At 38.9% G+C, this 26,466-nt stretch overlaps 1 protein-coding gene across 7 annotated transcripts in view; it reads right to left on the bottom strand.

Moving 5' to 3' along the window:
- The window catches only part of TANC2 (tetratricopeptide repeat, ankyrin repeat and coiled-coil containing 2), a 382,898-nt gene that overhangs the window by 106,176 nt on the left and 250,256 nt on the right, over positions 1-26,466 (bottom strand). For all 7 annotated transcript variants that reach the window (XM_053567902.1, XM_053567904.1, XM_053567905.1 and 4 more), the window contains 2 exons: positions 25,716-25,849; positions 17,427-17,658 (listed from right to left, as the gene is read on the bottom strand). In XM_053567902.1, the coding sequence (XP_053423877.1) occupies positions 17,427-17,658; positions 25,716-25,849 (366 nt within the window). The remainder of the gene's footprint in view (positions 1-17,426; positions 17,659-25,715; positions 25,850-26,466) is intronic.

Raw genomic sequence — 26,466 nt, 5'->3', positions numbered from 1 at the left:
TTCATGAAGTCTTCCCCCAGGCCAATATCTTCCAGTGTTTTTCCTATGCTTTCTTTGAGGATTTTTATTGTTTCATGCCTTAAATTTAAGTCCTTTATCCATCTTGAATCAATTTTTGTGAGTGGGGAAAGGTGTGGGTCCAGTTTCAGTCTTTTACATGTAGACATCCAGTTCTCCCAACACCATTTATTGAATAGGGAGTCTTTCCCCCAAGGTAAGTTCTTGTTTGGTTTATCAAAGATTAGGTGGTTGTAAGATGTTAGTTTCATTTCTTGGTGTTCAATTCGATTCCAAGTGTCTATGTCTCTGTTTTTGTGCCAGTACCATGCTGTCTTGAGCACTATGGCTTTGTAGTACAGACTAAAATCTGGTATGCTGATGCCCCCAGCTTTATTTTTGTTACTAAGAACTGCCTTAGCTATACGGGGTTTTTTCCGGTTCCATACAAAACGCAGAATCATTTTTTCCAAATCTTGAAAGTACGATGTAGGTACTTTGATAGGAATGGCATTGAATAGGTAGATAGCTTTGGGAAGTATAGACATTTTAACAATGTTGATTCTTCCCATCCATGAGCATGGTATGTTCTTCCATTTGTTAATATCCTCTGCTATTTCCTTTCTGAGGATTTCATAGTTTTCTTTATAGAGGTCCTTCACCTCCTTCGTTAGGTATATTCCTAGGTATTTCATTTTCTTTGAAACTATGGTGAAGGGAGTTGTGTCCTTAATTAGCTTCTCATCTTGACTGTTATTGGTGTATACAAAGGCTACTGACTTGTGAACATTGATTTTATATCCTGAAACATTACTGTATTTTTTGATGACTTCTAGGAGTCTTGTGGTTGAGTCTTTGGGGTTCTCTAAGTATAAGATCATGTCGTCAGCAAAGAGGGAGAGTTTGACCTCCTCTGCTCCCATTTGGATTCCCTTTATTTCCTTGTCTTGCCTAATTGTATTGGCTAGAACTTCCAGCACTACGTTGAATAGTAAAGGTGACAGAGGACAACCTTGTCTGGTTCCAGTTCTAAGAGGAAAAGCTTTCAGTTTTACTCCATTCAGTAAAATATTGGCTGTGGGTTTGTCATAGATAGCTTCAATCAGTTTTAGAAATGTGCCACCTATGCCTATACTCTTCAGAGTTCTAATTAGAAAAGGATGCTGGATTTTATCAAATGCTTTTTCTGCATCTATTGAGAGGATCATGTGATCTTTATTTTTGCCTCTGTTAATATGGTGGATAACGTTTATAGACTTGCGAATGTTAAACCAGCCTTGCATCCCTGGGATGAAGCCTACTTGATCATGATGAATGACTTTTTTGATGATAAGCTGTAATCTATTGGCTAGGATTTTGTTGAGAATTTTTGCGTCTATGTTCATGAGTGAGATTGGTCTGAAATTCTCCTTTTTGTTTGGGTCTTTTCCTGGTTTTGGTATCAGGGTGATGTTTGCTTCATAGAATGTGTTGGGGAAGATTCCTTCTTCCTCAGTTTTTTGGAATAATTTCTGCAGTACAGGAATAAGCTCTTCCTTGAAGGTTTGATAGAATTCTGGAGTGAAGCCATCTGGACCAGGGCATTTTTTAGTTGGAAGCTTTTTTATTGTTTCTTTGATCTCAGTGCTTGAAATTGGTCTGTTCAGGAGGTCTATTTCTTCCTGGCTAAGTCTAGGGAGAGGGTGTGATTCCAAATATTGATCCATTTCCTTCACACTGTCAAATTTCTGGGCATAGAGTTTCTGGTAGTATTCAGAGATGATCTCTTGTATCTCTGTGGGATCAGTTGTTATTTCCCCTTTATCGTTTCTGATTGAGGTTATTAGAGATTTTACTTTTCTATTTCTAGTTAGTCTGGCTAATGGTTTATCTATTTTATTTATTTTTTCAAAAAACCAACTCCTTGTTTCATTAATTTTCTGAATGATTCTTTTGTTTTCAATTTCATTCATCTCTGATTTGATTTTGGATATTTCTTTTCTTCTACTGAGTTTAGGCTTAGATTGTTCTTCTTTTTCCAATTCCATAAGATCTCTTGTGAGATTGTTGATGTGCTCTCTTTCTGTTTTTCGAATGTAGGCATCTAAAGCGATGAATTTTCCTCTCAAAACTGCTTTTGCAGTATCCCACAGGTTTTGGTAGCTTGTGTCTTCATTGTTGTTATGCTCAAGGAAGTTAATGATTTCCTGTTTTATTTCTTCCTTCACCCATCTGTTATTCAACAGAAGATTGTTTAATTTCCATGCCTTTGGGTGGGCTTGAGCATTTTTGTTAGAGTTGAGTTCCACCTTTAGTGCCTTATGGTCTGAAAAGATACAAGGTAAAATTTCAATTCTTCTGATTCTGTTGATATTTGTTTTGTGTCCCAGGATATGATCAATTTTGGAGAATGTTCCATGGGGTGATGAGAAGAATGTATATTCTTTATCTTTGGGGTGGAGTGTTCTATATGCATCTATCAAGCATAGTTGTTCTAGGGTCTCATTTAAATCTCTTACATCTTTGTTTAATTTCTGTTTAGAGGATCTGTCCAGCTCTGTAAGAGGTGTGTTAAAGTCCCCTGTTATGATGGTATTATCAGATATCATATTGCTCAGACTGAGTAAGGTCTGCTTCAGGAATCTGGGAGCATTTAAATTGGGTGCATAAATATTTAGAATTGAAATGTCTTCTTGTTGTAGTTTTCCCTTGACCAATATAAAGTGACCATCTTTGTCTTTTTTGACTTTAGTTGCTTTAAATCCACATGTATCTGAAAATAAGATTGCAACTCCTCTTTTCTTCTGAATTCCATTTGCCTGAAAAATTGTCTTCCAACCCTTGACTCGGAGCTTTAATTTGTCTTTTGAGGCCAGGTGTGTTTCTTGCAGACAGCAAATGGATGGCTTGTGTTTTTTAATCCAGTCAGCCAATCTATGTCTCTTCAGTGGGGAATTCAAGCCATTAACATTTATTGAGATAATTGATAAGTGTGGTAGTATTCTATTCGTCTTATTTGGTGAGAGTCCATTGCTTAATTTTATCTTTTGCATCAGTGTGGAGGTTAGGTTTTGTCCTTTGATTTCTGAGTTCTTACTTTGCTGCTGATCCATTGTGGTTGTCAGTGTGCAGAACAGGTTGAAGTATTTCCTGTAGAGCTGGTCTTGTTGTGGCGAATTTCCTCAATGTTTGTATATCCGTAAATGATTTGATTTCTCCGTCAATTCTGAAGCTTAGCTTAGCAGGGTACAGAATTCTGGGCTGAAAATTGTTCTGTTTAAGTAGATTAAAGGTAGATGACCATTGTCTTCTTGCTTGGAAAGTTTCATTAGAGAAGTCTGCGGTAACTCTGATGGATTTGCCCCTGTAGGTCAACTGGCGCTTACTCCTGGCAGCTTGCAGAATCTTTTCTTTTGTCTTGACTTTGGACAGGTTCATCACAATGTGTCTTGGAGAAGCTCGGTTAGAGTTGAGGCGACCTGGGGTCCGATATCCCTCTGAAAGCAGTGTGTCAGACTCTTTGGTGATGTTTGGGAAATTTTCTTTTATAATTTTCTCTAGTATGGCTTCCATTCCTCTGGGGCATTCTTCTTCCCCTTCTGGAATTCCTATAACTCGTATGTTGGAACACTTCATAAAGTCCCATAATTCTGACAGTGAACGTTCTGCTTTCTCTCTCTTCTTTTCTGCCTCTTTTACTGTCTGAGTTATCTCAAGAACTTTGTCTTCTACCTCTGAAATTCTTTCTTCTGCATGGTCTAACCTGTTGCTGATACTTTCCATTGTATCTTTAAGTTCCCTAATTGACTGTTTCAGTTCCTTCAGGTCTGCTATATCCTTTTTATATTCTTCATATCGTTCATCTCTTATTTGATTCTGTTTTTGGATTTCCTTTTGGTTATTTTCCACTTTATTAGCAATTTCCTTCATTGTTTCCATCATTTCTTTCATTGTTTTCAACATGTGTATTCTAAATTCCCTTTCTGTCATTCCTAACATTTCTATACTGGTGGAATCATCTGCAGTAGCTACCTCATGGTCCCTTGGTGGGGTTGTTCTAGACTGGTTCTTCATGTTGCCTGGAGTTTTCTGCTGATTCTTCCTCATGAGTGATTTCTTTTATCTGTTTCCTTGCCCTAATTTTCCTTTCACTTCCTCTTGCTCTTTAAGTTCTTGTGCCTGTGGACTAAGGGTTATAGGACCAGAAGGGTGAGAAGGCTGAAGAGCAAAAAAAGGGGATGAAAGAAAGGAGGACCGAGTGATAAGAAAAAAAGAAAGATAGAGAAAGGAGAGGGGGTGGGTATAAGGAATATTGACAAAAAGAAGAGAGGCACAGAAAGAGGGAGACAGGGCAATATAGGTGTACAGTAGGGTACTTTGACACAACCTTAAAAAACCCCACCTTCTGGGGGTGCCCAGTTGCGTGGTTCCCTTGAGGTCAGCAGCTCTTTGCTAACCTGATCAGACACAGTACCCCACCTCCACCAAGTAGAGAGGAAAGACAAAAATGCTATAAATCAAACCAAAAGAAGCAAACAGAAAACTTTACGGGGATAAAATTGGGTGAAAAACCAAATTATATCGGTAGAAACACTAGCAAAAATGAAGTTGAAGTTATTAAAAAAGGCAGCAATGGGAAATTATAATTAAACTAGGAAAATTGAGAAAGAAAAAGGGATCTGTGTGGAAAAGATTGAAATTAAAAAAACAAAAGAACATCAGCAACGTCAAAATAAACAAACAAAAAAAACAACCAAACCAAAAAAAAAAAGAAGAAAAAAATACACAACCAAAAACAAAGCAGTTTGTATATGTTATTGAATATTGTCTGGGCAACACGTGGTCTGCTGGGGTATGAGATGTTAGTCACAGTTCTGATACGACTGGAGGCTGCTGATTTCTCAAACCCCAGCAGGTAGACACCCTAAATCTCTCTTCAGCCTACTTAAAAGGCACTTTGAACTTGTAAACTTGCTGAGCAGAAGCTTTCCCAGCTTTCTCGCTGGAATCGCTGCTGAAGTGGCTATGCACTTAGTGTGCCAAAACCGATCTCACTCTGCCCCTGAGGGTTAGGGCTGCAAGGCGGCTCAGACCCCACCCTTAGGCTACTTGGTTGCTGGGTTACCAGCTCCCACCCGTTTCTAGCTCTGCGACCCTGAGGGCAGAGCTTGCCGGGGCAGATCACTGACAATGGATCCGTGTGACCCACCGCCAAACACTATCAGCTCCGTCTGGCTCAGCGGCTCAGACTGGGGCCCTAGACAACGGCCAAAGTTCTCCGCACTCCCGCTCAGGCCTTCCCCAAGGCAGTTCAACTCAGTGCCAAGTCCAAGGACATCAAAACAGTTCACAGGTAAGGCCTTTCTGGTTTGCAGTCTCGCTGCTACTGAACTTACAGTTGTGGGCGGGTTTAGACGGATTGAACACACGCGACCACTTGCCGGCTTTCCACTGTTTTAGTCCTCCTCTTGGGGTCCAGAAGTCTCTCGCTGACTCCCTGTATTTTCATAGGAGTGATGATAGGCAGTTCCCACCAGCCAGAGATGCCTGGAGTCCTATCTCCCCAGACTCACGGTGCCCAGATGCAAGGAAGCTGTTACTCGGCTGCCATCTTGCTCCGCCTCCCCTATTTTTTATTTTCTTATTTGGTCACAGACTAATTGAAAACTTTAAATGGACTAGTGCTTAGGAGCCACTGCTCTAGCTGATGAGTCACTGGCAAGTTCTTTAACCCTTGCTTTTAATCCCTGGTAAATAAATATACATACACCAGGGACTCCCCACTGTTCTATTTGCATGAAGACTTAACAAATAATTAAACTGTCTTCCTTACCAGTTCCATTCTAAGACTTTACCTAGGTCCTAGATTAAATAAGAACTACAGAGACTGTTAAGGGAAGAGATGGTAGCTCCCACTGAAGTCAGAACTGAATCCTATGAATGAAACTCTATTACTGGTGTATTTATATCGGAATTATTAAAAGTGAAAAGAAGACTCATATCAGATAACAGTTTTACTCAGAAAAGCTTCACATTACATCTGAATTACTTTTTTTTAGTTATAATAACAAAATAGTGTCTGCTTTAATTTCACATTGATAGCTGAAGCAAAAGCCCACTGAGAGACTTCAAACTTTTTCATTTTGTTTTATATGTGCATATGTGTGTGTTACCACACATACAGAAGCTCTACTGCCCAAGCTAGAGTACAGTGACACCATTATAGCTCACTGCAGACTCAAACTCCTGGGCTTAAGCAATTCTCTCACTTCAGCCTCCTGAGTAACTAGGACTACAGGCACAGGCCACTCCACCTTGTTAATTTTTAAAAATTAGGGTCTTGCTATATAGTCCAGGCTGGTCTCAAATTCCTGGCCACAAGCAGTCTTCCTACTTCGGCCTTCCACAGTGCTGGGATTACAGGTATAAGCCACCATGCCCAGCCTTCACTTTCATTTTTTAAAGAAAAATGTATAATTTGAAATCTAGTTTCTGACTGTAAATTGAAAGTGTTTTCTATTGGACTTCCCTACAAAAAATATTCTAGCTACCTTTAAAAAACCCTCTATTTATTTTGCTCCTTTTTCCTACTAAGAGGTATTCTACTGAATGACTACACTATACTTTCTGTATCCATTCTGATGATGGACATTCTTAGGTTGTTTCCAGTTTTTTTTTTTTTTGAGACAGAGTCTCACTTTGCCACCCCCATTAGAGTGCCCTAGCATCATAGCTCACAGCAACTTCTGACTCTAAGGCTCAAGTGATTCTCTTGCCTCAGCCTCCCAAGTAGCTGGGACTTACAGGCGCCCACCACAACGCATAGCTATTTTTAAAGACAGGGTCTCTCTCTAGCTCAGCCTGGTCTCTAACTCGTGAACTCAGGTGATTTGCTCACCTAGGCCTTCCAGGGTTTCCAGTTTTTGACTGCTATGAATAAAGCTGCTAGAAACGTTCTTGCACAAGTCTTTTTGTGATATATATTTTCATTTCTCTTAGGTAAACACATAAGAATACAATTGCTTGGTCATAAATAGATACATATTCAACTTTATAAGAAACTGTCAAATAGTGCCTATGGCTCAAAGGAGTAGGGCGCCAGCCCCATAGACCAGACATGGTGGGTTCAAACCCAGCCCCGGCCAAAAGCTGCAAAAAAAAAAGAAAAGAAAAAGAAAGTGCCAATAGTTTTCCAAGGTAGTTATACTATATTATAGTCCCACCAGCAATATATGAGAGTTCATTCACGTTGTTTATCATTCTCATCAACACCTGATGTTCAATGTTTTAAAATTTAACCATTCTAGTAAGTGTGAAGTGGTATCTCACTGTAATTTTAATTCCTATCTCCATGATTGCTAGTGATATTAAACACTTTTTCATGTGCTTCTGGGCAATAGATATATCTTCTTTTGTCTAAATCTTCTTCTCAATTAAAAAATTGGATTGTCTGCATTCTAGTTATTGTACATTCAAGTGCTCGCTCTCATGCTCTCTCTTTTCTCCTTTTGTGACCTTTTTCTTTTTCTTATTGGTGTTTTTTGTTAAGTAGACACTTTCAAATTTGATGAAGTCTAATTTATCACCTTTTCTTGCATGATTAGTGATTTTTATCTCTAAGAAACCTTTACTTACTCCAAGTCTGTGAAGATATCCCATGTTTTTTCTATTAGCTTGAGAGATTAAACATTTTATTTAGATCTGTGATCTGCCTCAATTAATTTTTGTGGGTAGTATGAGATAAGGATTGGGAATCATTTTCCCCTACACATATATCTAGTTGCGTCAGTATCATTCGATGACAGAATTCTCTTTCCTAACTGTCTCGGCATTTTTAGGAAGTGCCTTGGCACTTTTAGGCTGCATAACGTATGGGTCTATTGCTGGATTCTCCATTCTCTTCCACTGATTTGTTTTCTATCTTTGAATGACTATCACCCTGTTAGTGGAGTGTTCCAGCTGACTCAAGCTGACTCATGAGAGTGGACTGCTAAGTTTTTAAGCATCGAAGCAGATCCCACCCAAGTTGATGGTTAAATATTTAGCAAGCACATCACTGTCATGATTATTAACTCTCAACTTTCGATGGAAATAATGTCAAATAACTTGCAGCCATGTTTTAAAATTGCCACACTTTTAAAATTTTATTTTCAATGGTTGTTAGTATAGAAATAAACATATTTATATATTGTTATAGTTTTGCACTTATTCTAGTAGGCTGCTTTCTTTTTTGGAAGATTTCTTAGAGTATTCTAGGTAAACAATCATGTCTGCAAAGACAGTTTCACATCTTCCTTTCCAATCTTTATACCATTTGCTTCTTTATTTTCTGAATTTTTTAAAAATTTGCTTATTGTACTAGCTCGGGCCATCTATGGAGTAATAAATATATTTTAATTTATTTAAATAATCCAATCCACCTGCCTTGGCCTCCCAGAGTGTTGGGATTCTGGGCAAGAGCCACTGCACCCAGTTTTGCAGTTTTTATTCATGTATTTTGAACCTCTATTAAGTACATACACATTTAGGATTGTTTTATTTTCCTAGTAAATTGGCCCTTTTATGTTTATCAAATCTAGCTGTAGTAGTACTTTTCGTCTACTCTGTCAGACATTACTACAGCCATTCTAGCTTTCTTACGCTCCATGTTTACAGTGTATCTTTTTCTGTTCTTGCCCTTTTAGTCTGTCTCTTTTTATATATATTTTTTCTTTTCTTTTTTTTTTTTTTTTTTTGAGACACAGTCTTATTTTGTCACCCACGGTAGAGTGCCATGGTGTCACAGCTCATAGCAACCTCAAACTCTTGGCCTTAAGCGATTCTCTTGTTTCAGCCTCCCAAGTAGCTGGGACTATAGGTGCCCACCACAATGCCCGGCTATTTTTTTTTTTTTTTATTGTAGTTGTCATTGTTGTGTAGCAGGCCTGGGCTAGGTTTGAACCCATTGCCTCCAGTGTATGTGGCTGGTGCCCTAATCGCTGAGCTACGGGTGCCAAGCCCTGTGTCTGTAAATAGTTTCATGTAGAGGGCATATAGTTTGGTCTTGCTTTTATTCAGTCTGACAGCTTGTCTTTTTAATGTAAGTGTTTAGTCCACTTACATTACAAGTAATTACTGATAGGACTACTTTTAAATCTATTATCTTGCTTGTTCCACCATTTTGTTAAAAAAAATTCTTCTTTCTGGGTGGCGTCTGTGGCTCAAAGAAGTAGGGCACCAGCCCCATATACCGGAAGTGGCAGGTTCAAACCCAGCCCCGGCCAAAAACTGCCAAAAAAAAAAGAAAAAATTCTTTCTTTCCTGAATTCTTTAGGGTCAATCAAATAACTCTTAGTATTTCATAGTTGTATTTCCAGCTATTGCTTATGACAGTGAGTAAAAACACAAAAGTAAGATGAAGTAACTATATTTACTTATAGGCTGGGCACAATGGCTCACACCTATAATCCTAGCACTCTGCGAGATGGAGGCAGAGGACTGCTTAAAGCCAGGAGTTCAGGACTAGCCTGGGAAATACAGGAAGATTATATGTTCATAAGAAATTAAAAAAATAGCCAGGTGTGAAGTATGGTGGTACATGCCTATAGTCCTAACTACTTAAGAGGCTAAGGCTGGTGGGGATTACTTTGCTCGAGCCTGGAAGTTCGAGGCTGCAGTGTAATTAGAATTGTTCCACTGCATTCTAGCCTGGGTGACAGAGTGAGATCTTGTCTCTAATAAATAAATAAATTAATTAGCCAACTAATTTAGAACAATACTTGTCAATAGAGATATCTAAAGCTGGTTATAGAGACCTAAATGAGCAGCAAATATATCTTGTAGTAAAATTATAAAACATATGAATTATGATTGTGAACCTGGAATTGACTCTGAAAGAATCTAAATAACTTCCTGGAATTAGTCTTAATGTGTAGATCTTTTTATCACTTCAGATATCCTTAACATGTGAACAGTTTCCACATTCAATTATCTGTTCAAAATATATTTCCTGAAGTGCCTACTATGTTCAAAATGAGGTCACTATTATGAAAGATAAAAGTTGAATAAGAAAAGGTTTCTTTTCTTTTTTTTTTAGATTAAAACACCACAACTTTATTATCTTACATTTGAAGTAAAATAAAGTTTAACGGGGTTCTCTATCCAGGATGTCACAAGACCGAAATCAAAGTGATAACTAGGACTGCAGTTCTCACTGAGCTAGGGTCCTCATCCGGGCTAGGGTCCTCATCCAAGTTCACTGCTTTTTGGCATAATTTATTTCTTTGCTGTGGAATTGAAGTTCTCATGTTTTTGCGAGCTGATGGCCATGGACCACCCTCAGATTGCAGGGGGGAACTCCCATAGAAAGTTTTTTGCCCGTGGCCCCATAGGAAGGTCACAGCAGGAACATTTGCTTTCTTCTAGGATAGCCAGAGTACAGCTCTGTTACTTTCTCTTCTGCTAGCGATCAGACAGAATTCTCTGCCCTCCCCTCCTTTTTTTTTTTCCTAGTTTGGGTTAGCTTTACTTAGTTCTTTTTATTATTATTATCAAATCATAGCTGTGTACATTAATGCAATCATGGGGTACAATGTGCTGGTTTTATATACAATTTGAAATATTTTCATCAAACTGGTTAACATAGCCTTCACAGCATTTTCTTAGTTATTGTGTTAAGGCATTTATATGCTACACTTAGGGTAAATTTCACATCTATCCTTGTAAGATGCACCGTACGTATGGTCCCACCAATTACCCTCCCTCCAACCATCCTCCCCACTCCCCTCCTTTCACTCTCCCCTTTCCCCTTGTTCTTGGGCTATAATTGGGTTATAAATTGGTTTCATAGTAGGGCTGAGTACATTGGATACTTTTCTTCCATTCTTGAGATACTTTGCTAAGAAGAATATGTTTCAGCTCCATCCATGTAAACGTATAAGAGGTAGTCTCCATTTTTTTTTTTTTTGTAGAGACAAGAGTCTCACTTTATCACCCTCGGTAGAGTGCCGTGGCATCACAGAGCTCACAGCAACCTCCAACTCCTGGGCTTAAGCAATTCTCTTGCCTCAGCCTCCCGAGTAGCTGGGACTACAGGCGCCCGCCACAACGCCCGGCTATTTTTTGGTTTTGCAGTTCGGCCAGGGCCGGGTTTGAACCTGCCACCCTCGGTATATGGGGCCGGCGCCCTACCGACTGAGCCACAGGCGCCGCCCTAGGTAGCCTCCATTTTTCTTTAAGGCTGCGTAATATTCCATGGTGTACTTACACCATGATTAATTTTTTTGGTGACAGAGCCTCAAGCTGTTGCCCTGGGTAGAGTGCCATGGCATCGCAGCTCACAGCAACCTCCAACTCCTGGGCTCAAGCGAGTCTCCTGCCTCTGCCTCCCAAGTAGCTGGGACTACAGGTGCCCGCTACAACACCCAGATATTTTTGGTTGTAGCTGTCATTGTTGTTTGGCGGGCCCAGGCTGGATTTGAACCTGCCAGCTTAGGTGTATGTGGCTGGCACCTTAGCAGCTTGAGCCACAGGTGCTGAGCCTATACCACAATTTATTAATTCATTTGTGGGTCCATGGGCACTTGGGCTTCTTCCATGACTTATGAATGGGGCTGCAATAAACAGTCTGGTACAAATATCTTTTGTTATAATGTGATTTTTTTGGTCTTCTAGATATATATCTAGTAGAGGAATTGTACAGTAGGTCTATTTTTAGATTCCTAAGTGTTCTCCAAACATATTTCCAAAAGGAACATATTAGTTTGCATTCCCACCAGCAGCATAGAAGTGTTCCCTTTTCTACACATCCACGCCGACATCTCTGATTTTGTGATGTGGGTTAATCTTACTAGAGTTAGATAATATCTCAAAGTAATTTTGATTTGCATTTCTCTGATGATTAAGGATGATGAACATTTTTTCATATGTCTGTAAGCTGTGCACCTGTTTTCTTCAGAGAAGTTTCTCTTCAAGTCCCTTACCCACCCTGAGATGGGACCACTTGTTCTTTTCTTGATAATACATTTGAGTTCTCTGTGGATTCTGGTTATTAAACCTTTGTCGGAGACATAACCTGCAAATATCTTCTCCCATTCTGAGGGCTGTCTGCTTGCTTTACTTACTGTGTTCTTGGCTGTACAGAAGTTTTTAGTTTGATCAGGTCCCAATAGTGTATTTTTGATGCTGCTTCAATTGCCGGGGGGAGGGGAGTCGTCCTCATAAAATATTCGCCCAGGCCGATTTCTTCAAGAGTTTTCCCTGCACTTTCTTCTAGTATTTTTTATAGTTTTATGTCTTAATTTTAAATCTTTTTTTTTTTTGTGGTTTTTGGCCAGGGCTAGGTTTGAACCCTCCACCTCCGGCATATGGGACCGGCGCCCTACTCCTTGAGCCACAGGCGCTGCCCTTAATTTTAAATCTTTAATCCAGTGAGAGTCTATCTTAGTTAATGGTGAATGGTATGAGTCCAGTTTCAGTCTTCTACAGGTCACCAGCCAGTTCACCCAGGACCATCTGTTAAATAGGGAATCTTTTCCCCACTGAATGTTTTTAATTGGCTTGTCAAGGATCAAATAATGGTAAGCAGCTGGGTTCAACTCTTGATTCTCTATTCTGTTCCATACATCTACCTCTCTGTTTTTGTGCCAGTACCATGCTGTTTTGATCACTATCAATTTATAGTATAGTCTGAGGTCTGGTAACGTAATTCCTCCTGCTTTGTTTTTATTTCTGAGTAATGTCTTGGCTATTTGAGTTTTTTTTTCTGATTCCATATAAAACGAAGTATTATTTTCTTGAGATCTTTAAAGTATGACAATGGAGCTTTAATAGACATTGCATTAAAACTGTATATTGCTTTGGGTAGTATGGACATTTCAATAATGTTGATTCTTTGCAGCCACGAGCATGGTATGTTTTTCCATTTGTTAACATCTTCAGCTATTTCTTTTCTTAGAGTTTCATAGTTGTCCTTATAAAGATCTTTCACGTCCTTTGTTAGGTAAACTCCCAAATATTTCATCTTCTTTGGCACTACTGTGAATGGAATAGAGTCCTTGACTGTTTTTTCAGCTTGACTATTGTTGGTATATAAAGGCTACTGATTTATGGATGTTGATTTTGTAACCTGAGACGCTGCTGTATTCCTCGATCACTTCTAAGAATTTTGTAGTAGAATCCCTGGTGTTTTCCAGATACACAATCATATCGTCTGTGAAGAGTGAAAGTTTGATCTCTTCTGAACCTACATGGATACCCTTGATCACTTTTTCTTGCCTAATTGTGATGGCTAAAACTTCCATTACAATGTTAAAAAGCAGTGGAGACAATGGGCAACCTTGCCTGGTTCCTGATCCGAGTGGAAATGATTTCAATTTAACTCCATTCAATACGATATTGGCTGTGGGTTTGCTGTAGATGGTTTCTGTCAGTTTAAGAAATGTCCCTTCTATACCTGTTTTCTTAAGTATTCTGATCATGAAAGGATGCTGGATATTATCAAAAGCTTTTCCTGCATCAATTGAGAGAATCATATGGTCTTTGTTTTTTAATTTATGTGATGAATTATATTTATAGATTTAACGTATATTGAACCAGCCTTGAGACCCTGGGATAAAACCCACTTGGTCATGGTGTATAATTTGTTTGATGTGTTGCTGGATTCTGTTTGTTAGGATCTTGTTGAATATTTTTGCATCAATATTCATTGGGGATATTGGTCTATAATTTTCTTTTCTTGTTGGGTCTTTTCCTGGTTTGGGGATCAAGGTGATGTTTGCTTCATAGAATATGTTGGGTAGCATTCCTTCTTTTTCTATATTTTGGAAAAAGTTGAGTAACATAGGTACTAGTTCCTCTTTAAAGGTTTGTTAGAATTCTGATGTGAAGCCATGTGGTCCTGGGCTTTTCTTTTTTAGGGAGATTTTGTATTGTTGATGCTATTTCAGAACTTGATATAGGCCTGTTCAACATTTCCACTTCATTCTGGCTAAGTCTTGGAAGGTGGCGTGATTCCAGGTATTGGTCAATTTCCTTTAGATTTTCATATTTCAGAGAATAAAGTTTCTTGTAATATTCATAAAGGATTTTTTGAATTTCTGAGGGGTCTGTTGTTATTTCATCTTTACTATTTCTGATTGATGAAATTAGAGATTTTAGTCTTTTTTTCCTGGTTAGGTTAGCCAAAGGTTTATCTATTTTATTGACCTTTTCAAAAAACCAACTTTTTGATTTATTGATCTGTTGTATAATCCTTTTGTTTTCAATTTCATTTAATTCTGCTCTAATTTTGGTTATTTCTTTTCTTTTGCTGGGTTTGGGATTGGAATGTTCTTCCTTTTTCAGTTGTTTGAGATGTCCCATTAAGTTAACTTCCAAAAATTTGGTAATTTCCTTCTTAATCTCGTCTATGACCCAGCTATCATTCAGCATAAGGTTATTTAGCTTCCACGTTTTTGTATGAGTATGCAGATTCCTGTTGTTACTGAGTTCAACTTTTATCCCATGATGGTCCCAGAAGATGCAAGGAATAATTTCTATTCGTTTAAATTTGCTGAGGTTAGACTTGTGACCTAAGATGCGATCAATTTTTGAGTATGTTCCACGGGCTGATGAGAAGTATGTGTATTCAGTTTAAGAAAAGTTTTCTAACTTCAATAGCATACAACGTAGTTGTATAGAAATATTTTCTGTAGTACAGAAATAACTAATTCTTGTAAACCACAAAGTGTAACACCTAGCATATAGTGTTTAATAAACGTTAGTGAACAAATTTAAAGTTCTTATTATATATACATAGTAATATACTGAGTACCATAAATAATTTATTTTTTTAAAACATCTAATGTCCATTTAGAAGGACACTGTTTCTGATTGGAGGGGGATAGGAGGATCATCAGGTATTTCATGAAGGAGGTGGCAGTGAAACTGGTCTTTCAAAGATGGGTAGAATTCTGACAGGCAGAGATGTGAGAAGGCAGCACATCAAGAAAAGGAAACAGTAAGTTAACGTAGGAAGTGTGGGAAAATGAAGGAGAATATCTAAGGATGAGGGAATATTTTAGTTTGTAAACACAGGATTCATAAGAATTAAAGTGAATAAGGTTGAAAAGTAGGGTAGATCCTGACCATCAAGTATCTTGAATATTAGTTTAAGGAGCTCAAAGTTAATTCAGTGGGCAATAAGGAATCACTGGATACCGAAGGGGGAAATTATGTGTCAGAGAATTGCTTTATGAAGTTTTTAGTTTTAAATTTAAAATAAGCTCTGGCAGGGCAGCACCTGTGGCTCAGTGAGTAGGGAGCCGGCCCCATATACCGAGGGTGGTGGGTTCAAACCCAGCCCCGGCCAAACTGCAACAAAAAAATAGCCGGGCGTTGTGGCGGGCGCCTGTAGTCCCAGCTGCTCGGGAGGCTGAGGCAAGAGAATCGCGTAAGCCCAAGAGTTAGAGGTTGCTGTGAGTCGTGTGACGCAGCAGCACTCTACCCGAGGGCGGTACAGTGAGACTCTGTCTCTACAAAAAAAAATAAGTTCTGGCAAATATTATTAAAGAAAAAATATGCACAATTTATTTTTCAGTCTGTTCTGGCATGCTCCTAATGACACCAGTCACCTGGACCAATGTTAGCCAGTGGGCATACTCTGCAGTATTTTCCCCATGTGTGCCCACTTCAATATTATTACCACTGTAGTGATGGACGCCAGTTTTGGCTAACATGGCATAGTATTGTATTTCAGATTTCAAAGTTGGGCAATTGCTAGTGAAGATGACCAATTTCTCTTTGCCTTTTCTTATCATCTTTGGAGTCTGCTTATACTCTAGCACATACTTTTTACTTTTTGTAACAAATTGAAGCCTTGAGTTGACCGGGACTCCAGCGACTTTTTTGTCTTCTTTGTGGCCACCATCTTCCTGCCCTAGATGCTGCCAAGATGGAAGGCATTCCCACAAAGCAAAGCTCTTCACAGTGCGCTGGGATGCCAGCATCCTTATGAAGCTTTATCTGAAAGCAGTACAAAGATTGGAGAAACTGGAAAGAGCTCCCCCATCTGGTATGCCACCAACAGGTTAGAGGTGTCCTTAAATTTCAGCCCTTGGGGCATCTGGGGTCAGAAACAGCTGTAGCCTCAGGGTTAATCATGCCCAGCCAGGAGGAGTCATAAATTTTTATCCTGATAGGCTGTACAGCTTTTTATAATTTTCTTTCTTTATTTTTTTTATTATTGTTGGGGATTCATTGAGGGTACAATAAGCCATGTGCTTTTTATAATTTTCTAAGTGTGTTATGATGTGAAAGAAACACTAAACCAAAGAACCACAGAAGATAAGGAAGGGTCTGACAGATATGACATCACGGGCAGTTCAATAGCTCTTGGGGTAACAAAGGTAGAAATGAGATAGATGGATGTGAAAAACATCACAAAGGCAGAAGTAACACATTTTAGAGACTGAGTGACTATACAGAAAATATAATTAGCAATACTTATGGAGAAACTCTAAGGTTTAAACAGGTTTAGAGTATAGTCAAGGTTATAGGTAGCAGAAATAGAGACAGAGGTCATTAGAGTTGAGAAAAAAAGAGAAATTTTGCTATCCAAATAACCATCATGGAAGCTGAAATAAACGCAGAAGATGGCCAGGAGAAATAAGAATCATTTTCCTTATAAGCACTTCTAAAACCCTTGAGAAAGGTATATAAGTCTTTCTGGAATAAACATGATTGCTCAGAAATCTCATGCTTAATCAAACCTCTTTGGATTCCAACACTGACAAAACACTGTAATGGGTATGGGGCAGAGGACTTAGAAAGGTGTGCACCATCTTTAGAGAAATGGCTGCCCTTAGGACACAGATGACACTAGAATTGCAGAGGAAAAGGGGAGGAAATTCACGTGCATGAATTCGAGGAGATGGGATTCCATTTAATTTTTTTCCACTTTTTAAAAAGTTTTCCTGAGATATCATTTATGTACCATAAAATATCCTTATACCATGTAAATATCTCTTAGAGTGTAGAATTAAGTGATTTCTAGTACATACACAGGGTTGTGCAACCTTGGATATCATCCCACTTTACCTGAACTGATGTAATAATAAAGACACATAAAGACGAGGGAGAATCCTAACCATATTCTGAACAACTCTGAGTTGCAGCCATAACTGCACTGACTTATTCAAACTCTATAGAACGGACTGAAAGGTCTGCTATCTTTAGTATAAAAAAATGCATTATATTTGTAAAGAAGAATAAGAATTTTTATGAAGAAAAGAGGAAATAGAAGTTAAAGCAGGAATTTGGTGTTTTTACTCTCTAAGTAAAATTTTTAATCTGTTAACTATATCCTGTAGGATATCAGCTATGGAACATTTCATTTTGGCAATGTGATAAAAATAATCATTCCTAAAGCATGACCCTGGTGACCTTGGGTTCCAAAGCTTCCATCTTTTACATCCTTTCAACTTTATCTGTACCTTTGTGGAGATTCTCCAGGGGCTCTAGGACTCCCCTCCGGAAGGAGGCCATGGGGTCTTGAACACAGGACCGCAGGCTTAGCATGCTCTGCAGGTGAGGCTCCCGAAGAAGCTGCTCCCGATAGGCTGTCAGCTGAGGTGAGCGGCAGAGGAGGGCAGCAACGTTGTGGACGAATTCTGGTACCAGACAGGTATAGGCATTATCTGCTTGGCAATAGTGATAGGCAACCACCTACAAAAGAAAGGTGAGAATACAAACAGGCTTCTCAGTAGCAAGAGCAAAAGCTATGGTTATTACATGATCATTCTGCAATACTATCTTTTTTTTTATTTTTTTCAGAGTGGATCTCTGTCACCTGGACTAGAGTGGAGTGACATCATCATAGCTCACGGCAAACTCACATTCTCAGGCTCAGGAGATTGTCCTGCTTCAGCCTCCTGAGCGGTTGGGAACACAGAAGCATGCCACTATGCCTAGCTAATTTTCTTTTTTTTGTGTGTGTGAAGATGGGGTCTTGCTCTTGCTCAGGCTGGTCTCAAACTCCTGACCCCAAGCAAGCCTCCTGCCTCAGTCTTCCAAAGTGCTAGGAGTATAGGCATGAGCCACCACGCCCCACCAATTCTTTTACCTCTCCATTCCTCAACTTTTCTTTTTTGTTGGCCAGGGCTGGTTTGAACCCACCACCTCTGGCATATGAGACCGGCGCCCTACCCCTTTGAGCCACAGGCGCCACCCCCTCAACTTTTCAAATAAAAATAAAAGTTGCTATTTCAGAAACTGCCTGATTACATAGGATCAGAAACTTGATACGCTATTTCTTTTGTATACATATAATATTATAACTAGAATTAAAAATTATAAATAAAAGTTGAGTTTTCCCTCTGGATTATTAAAAATAGGAAGCAAGTCTGAGAATGAAGATTTATATAAATAAAAGTTGAGTTTTCCTTCTGAATTATTAAAAATAGGAAGCAAGCCTGAGAATGAAGATTTATATTAATACCACTAGCATTTATTTAGCATAGTACAGCACAGGAAAGAGTTTAATCTTATAACAAAGTATTAGGGATAAAATAATCAGAAAAATCAAGTTAGTCTCAATACACACATATGCTTACATCACATTCTTGATTATAGCTGTGTTATAAACTAAGACTTACAAAAATAAAATAGTGCAGATTTAAAAATCTGCATTAACCACCACCACCACAACCACCAAAAAAAAAAAAAATCAGCATTACGGCTCATTGCCTATAGCTCAGTGGCTAAAGAACCAGCCACATACACCGGGGCTGGCAGGTTTGAACCCAGCACAGGCCTGCCAAACAATGACAACTACAACACTAACAAAAAATAGCTGGGCATTGTGGTGGGTGCCTGTTGTCCCAGCTACTTGGGAGGCAGATGCAAGAGAATGACGTAAGCCCAAGAGTTTGAGGTTGCTGTGAGCTGTGATGCCATTGCACTCTACCCAGGGCCACATAGTGAGACTCTGTCTCAAAAAAAAGAAAAAAAAGAAATCAAAGTATAGATAAAGGCATACCTCACAGACATTGTGGGTTTGGCACCAAAAACTGCAACAAAGCAAATTACATGAATTTCTTGGTTTCCCAGTGCATATAAAACATATGTTTCCCCTATATGGTAATCCATTAAGCGTGCAATAGCATTATATATGTAAACAATATACATACTTTAATTAAAAATACTTTATTGCTAAAAGTACTAATGATCATTTGAGCCTTCAGTGAGTCATAATCTTTTTGCTGGTGGAAGGTCTTACTCAGTGTTGATGGCTGCTGACTGATTAGTGTGGTGGTTGCTGAAAGTTGTGATGTCTGTGGCAATTTATTTATTTTATTTTATTTTTTGAGACAGTCTCACCTTGTTGCCTTTGGCAAAATGCGATGGTGTCACAGCTCACAGCAACCTCAAACTCCTGGGCTCAAGCAATTCTCTTACCTCAGTTTCCCAAGTAGCTGAGATTACTGGTGCCTGCCACAATGCCTAGCTATTTTTTTTTTTTTTTAAGAGATGAGTTTTCACTTTGGCTTAGGCTGATCTCAAACTCTGAGCTCAGGCGATCCATCCACCTCAGTCTCCCACAGTGTTAGGGTTACTGGCGTGAGCCACGCACCCGGCCACCTGTGGCAATTTATTAAAATAAAGTAACGGAGCCGTGGGTGATGGCTCACACCTGTAATCCCAGCACTTTGGGAGGCCAAGGCGGGCGGATTGCCTGAGATTACAAGTTCAAGACCACCCTGAGCTACAAAGAGACCCTGCCTCTAAAAACAGCCAGGTGTTGTCGCGGGCACCTGTTAATTCCAGCTACTTGGGAGGCTGATGCAAGAGAGCATGAGGTTGAGCCCAAGGTTGCTGTGAGCTATGACACCAAGGCACTCTACTGGGGGCAAAAAAGTGAAGCTCTGTCTCAAAAAAAAATAAAATAAAATAACACTGAGGTTTGTCACATCAATTAAGTCTTCCTTTCACAAAAGATTCTTCTGTAGTATGTGATATTATTTGATAGAATTTTACTTATAGTAGAATTTTCAAAATTGGAGTCAATGGACTCAAATCCTGGCACTGTATTATCAATTATGTTTATGAAAATCCTTTGTTGCCATTTCAATGACATTCATAGCATCTTTACCAGGAGTAGATTCCATCTCAAGAAACCACTTATTTTTTGCACATTTGCAAGAACCAACTCTTCTGTTTAAATTTTATCATAAGATTGTAGTGATTCAGTCACATCTTTAGGGTCCACGTCTAGTTATCTTGCTATTTCCACCATATCTGCAGTTACTTCCTCTACTGACGTCTTGAACCCTTAAAAGTCATCCATGAGGTTGTAATCAACTTCTAAACTCCTGTTAATGCTGACATTTTGACTTTTTTCTATGATTACATATGTTCTTTATTTATTTTTATTTTTTATTTATTTTTGTGGTTTTTGGCCGGGGCTGGGTTTGAACCCGCCACCTCCGGCATATGAGACCGGTGCCCTACTCCTTGAGCCACAGGCACCGCCCTACATATGTTCTTAATAGCATCTAGAATGATGAATCTTTTCCAAAAGGGTTTTAATTTACTTTGCCCAGATCCACCTGAGAAATCATTATCTACGGCAGCTTTATAAAATGTATTTCTTAAATAATAAGATATGAAAGTTGAAATTACTCCTTGATCCATGAATGGAAGAATGAATGTTATGTCCTTAGCAGACATGAAAATATTAATTTCCTTGTCAGGAAATATTATGAATGTTATATCCTCAGCAGTCATGAAAATGTTCATTTCCTTCCATTAGAGCTCTTGAGTGACTAGCTGTATTGTCAATGAGCAGTAATATTTTGAAAGGAATCTTTTTGTCTGAGCAGTAGGTCTCAACAGTGATCTTAAAATATTCAGTAAACCATGCTGTAAAAAGATGGTCAGCTGTCCAGGTTTTGTTGTCCCATTTGTAGAGCATAGGCAGAGTAGAATCAGTATCATTCTTAAGGTCCCCAAATTTTTTGAATGGTAAATGAACTGTGGCTTCAACTTACTGTCAACAGTTGCGTTAGTCCCTAATAATAGTGTCAGCCTGCCCTTTGAAGCTTTGACTTCTCTTTAGCTATAAAAAGCATTAGATGGAACCTTTTTCTCATATAAAGTTATGTCTACATGGAAATCTGTTGCTTAGTACCCTCAATTAACACAGCCAGATCTTCTGGCTAATTTGCTACAGCTTCTCCTTGAGGCATTTGCTGCTTCACCTTATACTTTTATATTATGGAGTTGACTTCTTTCCTTAAAACTCATGAACCAACTTGTGCTACCTTCAAACTTTTCTTCTGCAGCTTTATCATCTTTCTCAGCCTTTGCAGAATTAAAGGAGAGTTAGGCCTTTTTCTGGATTAGGTTTTGGCCTAAGAGAATGTGGTAGCTGCTTTGATATTCTATCCAGACAACTAAAACTTTCTCCATATCAGCAATAAGACTGTTTCTCTTGCTTTCCTTTTTTTTTTTTTTTTTTGTAGAGACAGAGTCTCACTTTATGGCCCTTGGTAGAGTGCCGTGGCGTCACACAGCTCACAGCAACCTCCAACTCCTGGGCTTACGCGATTCTCTTGCCTCAGCCTCCCAAGTAGCTGGGACTACAGGCACCTGCCACAATGCCCAGCTATTTTTTGGTTTTGCAATTCGGCCAGGGCCGAAGAAATGGAAAGAGATAGGGGAATAGCTGGTTGGTGGAGCAGTGAGAACACACACAACATTTATTAAGTTCAGTGTGTGTGTGGCGCCCCCAATTACAATAGTAACATCAAAGACTACTGATTACAGAAAACTATAACAAATAATTTAAAAGTGTGGAATGTTGAGAGAATTATGAAAATGTAACACAGAGAAATGGTGTGACTACATGCTGTTAGAAAAATGGCACTGATAGGCTTGTTCAATACAGGGTTGCTCCAAACCTTCAATTTGCAAAAAAAAAAAACAATTATCTGCAAAGGGGCAATAAAGTGAAGCACAATAAAAAAAGGTAAGCCTGTATCTATTAACCCATACATAAACACCTATCTGTAATTCTGCATCTTTCTCTCTATATTTATATATACACAACCACGTACGCAGAACACCTCCCTACACTGACCATCTCAAGCTGCCCTAATTTTCATAGACCTGATAGGCATCACATGTACTATCAGCATAATAGGCCTAGTTCTTTTTGTTGACCACCTCTGGATGTTGACCAGTCTGTTACAGTCCTTTGGGTGGTCAACTTACAGAGGTTCTACTGTATGAATGTACATACACATATGAACACAGATATATCTATATCTCTTGAAATAGTTACAAATGAACAGAGACATCTTCTAAAGTTACAGTGAGTTAGCAGTGAATAGGAGGGAAATTTCATTGTTTTCAGAAGCCCATCTATAGCTGAGAGTGTATTGATGAGTGTAGTTGGGAGAAACGTGCTGCTTCTCTTTCAGAAATGGACTGTATTTTTATGAAGAAATTAGAACCTTACAATGTTATAGACCATCTGTAAAAATTGAGAGAAGCATAATATTTAGAAGCCCCAGATACTGTGGAAGATGAGGGTGTGCAATGGGAGCTAAAAACACAGAGTTTATTTGAAGTTTATATAAGAAGTTAGGTACCTAGATTTTTACCTATACCCTGTCCAGCCAGGTGACTACCTTCCCTAACACCCACAGGAAAGAGAAGTAAAACTAAGCAAGAGACAATCTAGATACAGGGAAACCACACACAGAGCAAGAACAGGGGTCATGTGCAGGACTGAAAACAAGGAGCTGGAGTGAAAGTCTGACACTGAACAGGGAAACCCTGTTCCTGCCTAGCTCTAAAATTCCTGCCTAGCTCTAAAATTCTTGCAGCTAGGATATATACTCTAGTCAGGAGATTGGAGGATTCTTTGCTAAAGAATATGAATAGCACAAGAAAAAAAAGTTATGAATAACTTTTGGGTATTTCCAATAAAGACTGGATCATCGCATGATCCATAGTCAAGCTCTCTATACATATAACCTGGTGATCAGTTTTTCAGTGCCCAACTCTTAAGGCAAAGAGAATACACTCCATTCATAAAACAAAACCAGTATGCTTTAAAAAGGGACAATCAGAGAAAAAGAAAGAATTATTAGAAATTAAAACTATGATACCCAAAATAAAAAATTTTGCAAAAGGGTTGGAAGGTACTGTTGAGGAAATCTCTCAAAGGTAAATAAACAAAAACTAAAACAACCAACCAACCTTCCAAACACACAAAGAAAAAACCTGACCCAAATCCCAAAACCTAAAAACACAAGTACAAGGGGAAAGGAAGGAAGAGGCAGACAGGACAAAGGCAGGGGATTGGTATGTTCCCACTTATTGGGCACAATGTAAGGGCATATGGCACACCTCTTGGGTGGGTGACACATCTACAATGGGGATTCTACCTAACAAATGCAAATATTGTAACCTAACTGTACCCTCACATTAATCTGAAATAAGGAAAATAAATAAATAAAAACGAAAGACAGAAGACAGTAGAGGAAGTTAAGACAACTAGACCATTACTACAGAAAATCTATTTTTGATTCATAGGAGTTGCAGAAGTACAGAATAGAGCAAACAGTGGTGAGAAAATAATCATCCATTATAATACAAAAGCATTTCCCAGAATTAAAGAATATTTTCAGGGCTTGCTAGGTACCAATAGAATAAATGATAAAGGCCTAAGAATAATGGTGATAAAAAGATCCTAAATGCTTCTGGAGAGAAAAAAAGGAATATATAAAAAATTAGAAATAAGAATAGTACTAGGGTGGCACCTGTGGCTAAGTGAGTAGGGTGCTGGCCCCATATACCGCAGATGGCGGGTTCAAAACCTGGCCCCAGCCAAACTGCAACAAAAAATAGCTGGGCATTGTGGTGGGCACCTGTATTGTAGTTCCAACTACTCGGGAGGCTGAGGCAAGAGAATCGCCTAAGCCCAAGAGTTGGAGGCTGCTGTGAACTGTGATGCCACAGCCCTCTGCCAAGGGCGACAAAGTGAGACTCTGTCTCTAAAAAAAGAAAAAAAAGAATAGTACTAGATTATTTAATACCAATACTGAAGCTCAAGACAACGGAGCAATGCCTTCAAAATTCTGAGGGAAAACAATTTTTAACCTAAAATGATTTACTATGTCAAACAAAAATAAGTATGAGCATAGAATAAAGATGCTTTTACATGTTTGTAATCCTAGCACTTTGGGAGAATCATTTGAACTCTGGAGACCCTTGTTTTCACTAAAAAAAAAAAAAAAAAAAATTAGCTGGGCGCGGTCATATGTGCCTGTAGTCACAGCTAATTGGTGGAGGGAGGGGCGCTGAGGCAGGAGTTTGAGGCTGCAGTGAGCTATGCTAATGCTACTACACTCTAGACAGGGTGACAAAGCAAGACTCTGTCTCAAAAAAAAAAAAGATGCTTTTAGAAATGTTAAGTTTCAAAAAAACTTACATCTATATAGCCTTTCTTAGGGAGCAACTCTAGGATATGTTCCTTTCAAATGAAGAATAAAATCAAGAAAGAAGATGATGAGATCAAACACAGAAGAGAAGTGATAGGAACTCCCAGAATAACAAACTAGGTGGTAAGCCTTGAGGCTGTCCTGGGTCCAGACTGAGCGTGATGGAAGGCTTCTAGGATAGATGTCTCCAGGGTAAAAAAAAAAAATGACTTAGCCAAAGGTTTGAAGAAAAATGAGCAAATTTTTTGTTTCTTTGGAGACAGAGTCTCACTCAGTCACCCTGGGAAGAGAGTGTCATGGTGTCATAGCTCACAGCAAGCTCAAACTCCTGGGCTCATTGGATCCTCTTGTCTCAGCCTCTCGAGTAACTGGGACTACAGGTGCCCGCCACAGCAGCCTGGCTAGTTTTTCTATTTTTAGTAGAGAGAGGCAGCGATCCACCCACCTTGCCCTCCCAAGTGCTAGGATTATAGGCGTGAACACCATGCCCAGCCAGAAAACTGAGCAAATTTTAAAATGAAGCATTTCATGAATCCAAGGAAAAACAAAAATTGTTCAAGAAGAAAATGTTATCCTTGGCTTCAGAGTAAACTATATTTGCATAGTAATAATACTGAAAATACCATAATTTGGATTCAATTGAAAATCATGACGTAACTATATTATGGATGGTGGTAGGAGAAAGGAAAGTGAAAGAGCTGTAATTCTCATCATCCATAATAAGCAGCAATGGTTAATAGGTAAACTAATGAAAAGTTTTAGTAGTATGTTATTTAGAAATGTGAAGGCAAAAATCAGAAAAACTGTCCTAGGAGTTGAAAGTGGCTGCCTGTGAGGAAAGGATAGGTTAGGCAGAGGAAGAGAATTGCTGGATTTAAGTACTATTTGATTTTTCTAGGTACATACATTATTTTCAGAAAAACAGAAACCTCAAACGGAAATTAATTTATACTGTGACCTTAGGTAAACCATATCATTTCCTTGAGTTTCAACTTCTTTGTGTATTCACTAGAGGACATTTCTAAGGGTTTTGCCAACTCTAAGGTTCTGATCCAATCATAATGAAGTATTTTTCTAAGAATAGCAAAGAAAGGGAAACTTTTCTCTGTGTGCTCATGGTATGCCTTGTCTCAGCCTCCCGAGTAGCTGGGACTAGAGGTGTTACCGTGGACCCAGTAACAATATTACCTTAACAGTAGGAAGGCAAAGGTAGGATACCTTGCTATTGTTAAAATGGAAGTAGGACGTCCACACTTGAGAATCCTACTGTACCTGTGAAGCTAGTCTTCGCATGGCCTCTTCTTGCCGCCTGCGCATTTCAGGTGTTCCTGGGCAGCTGCCACTGGTGATAGACGAGAGGGCTGAAGGTGGCTGTGTGAGTGGGAGCTCTCTGTTGGCATCTATATCTGGATTAAAAAGAAGAGATGTCTGCATCAGATAATCATTAAACTCTGAACTGAAGGATGATGTATTAAATTCCATTTGTTTTATGGACCCAGCCATTCCACTCTTAGATAACGTAGTATATACCCAAAAGAAATGAAAACACATGTCCTTACAAAAACTGGTACACAAATGTTCACAGAAACATAATTCATCACAGCCCCAAAGTGGAAACAACCCAAAGTCCATCAACTGGTGAATGGATAAATGTGGTATGGATCCACGTAAAGGTTCCACTGTTTATACCCTACAATGAAAAGGAACAAGATATTGATACACACTACATATCATACTGATACGTATTACAACACGTCATTCTTGTGAGTGTTGTAGATAAGTCAAAGAAGTCAGTCAAAAAAAAAATCACATATTGTAATTTCTCAGAATAGGGAAATCCATAGAAATAGAAAGTAATTAATGGTTACGTAGGGCTGAAGGTGGGGGTAAGGGTGAGGATGGGTATTTTTTTTTTTTTTTCTGAGATAGTCTCATTTCATTGCCCCCGACAGAGTGAGGTGGCATCATAGCTCACAGCAACCTCAAACTCTTGGGCTCAAGTGATTCTCTTGCCTCAGCCTCC

The sequence above is a fragment of the Nycticebus coucang genome, chromosome 18 (assembly GCF_027406575.1).
Source record: "Nycticebus coucang isolate mNycCou1 chromosome 18, mNycCou1.pri, whole genome shotgun sequence".
Lineage (NCBI taxonomy): Eukaryota > Metazoa > Chordata > Mammalia > Primates > Lorisidae > Nycticebus > Nycticebus coucang.
Note: the sequence above shows the minus strand (reverse complement) of the source record. Positions and strands in the feature narration are given on the sequence as shown.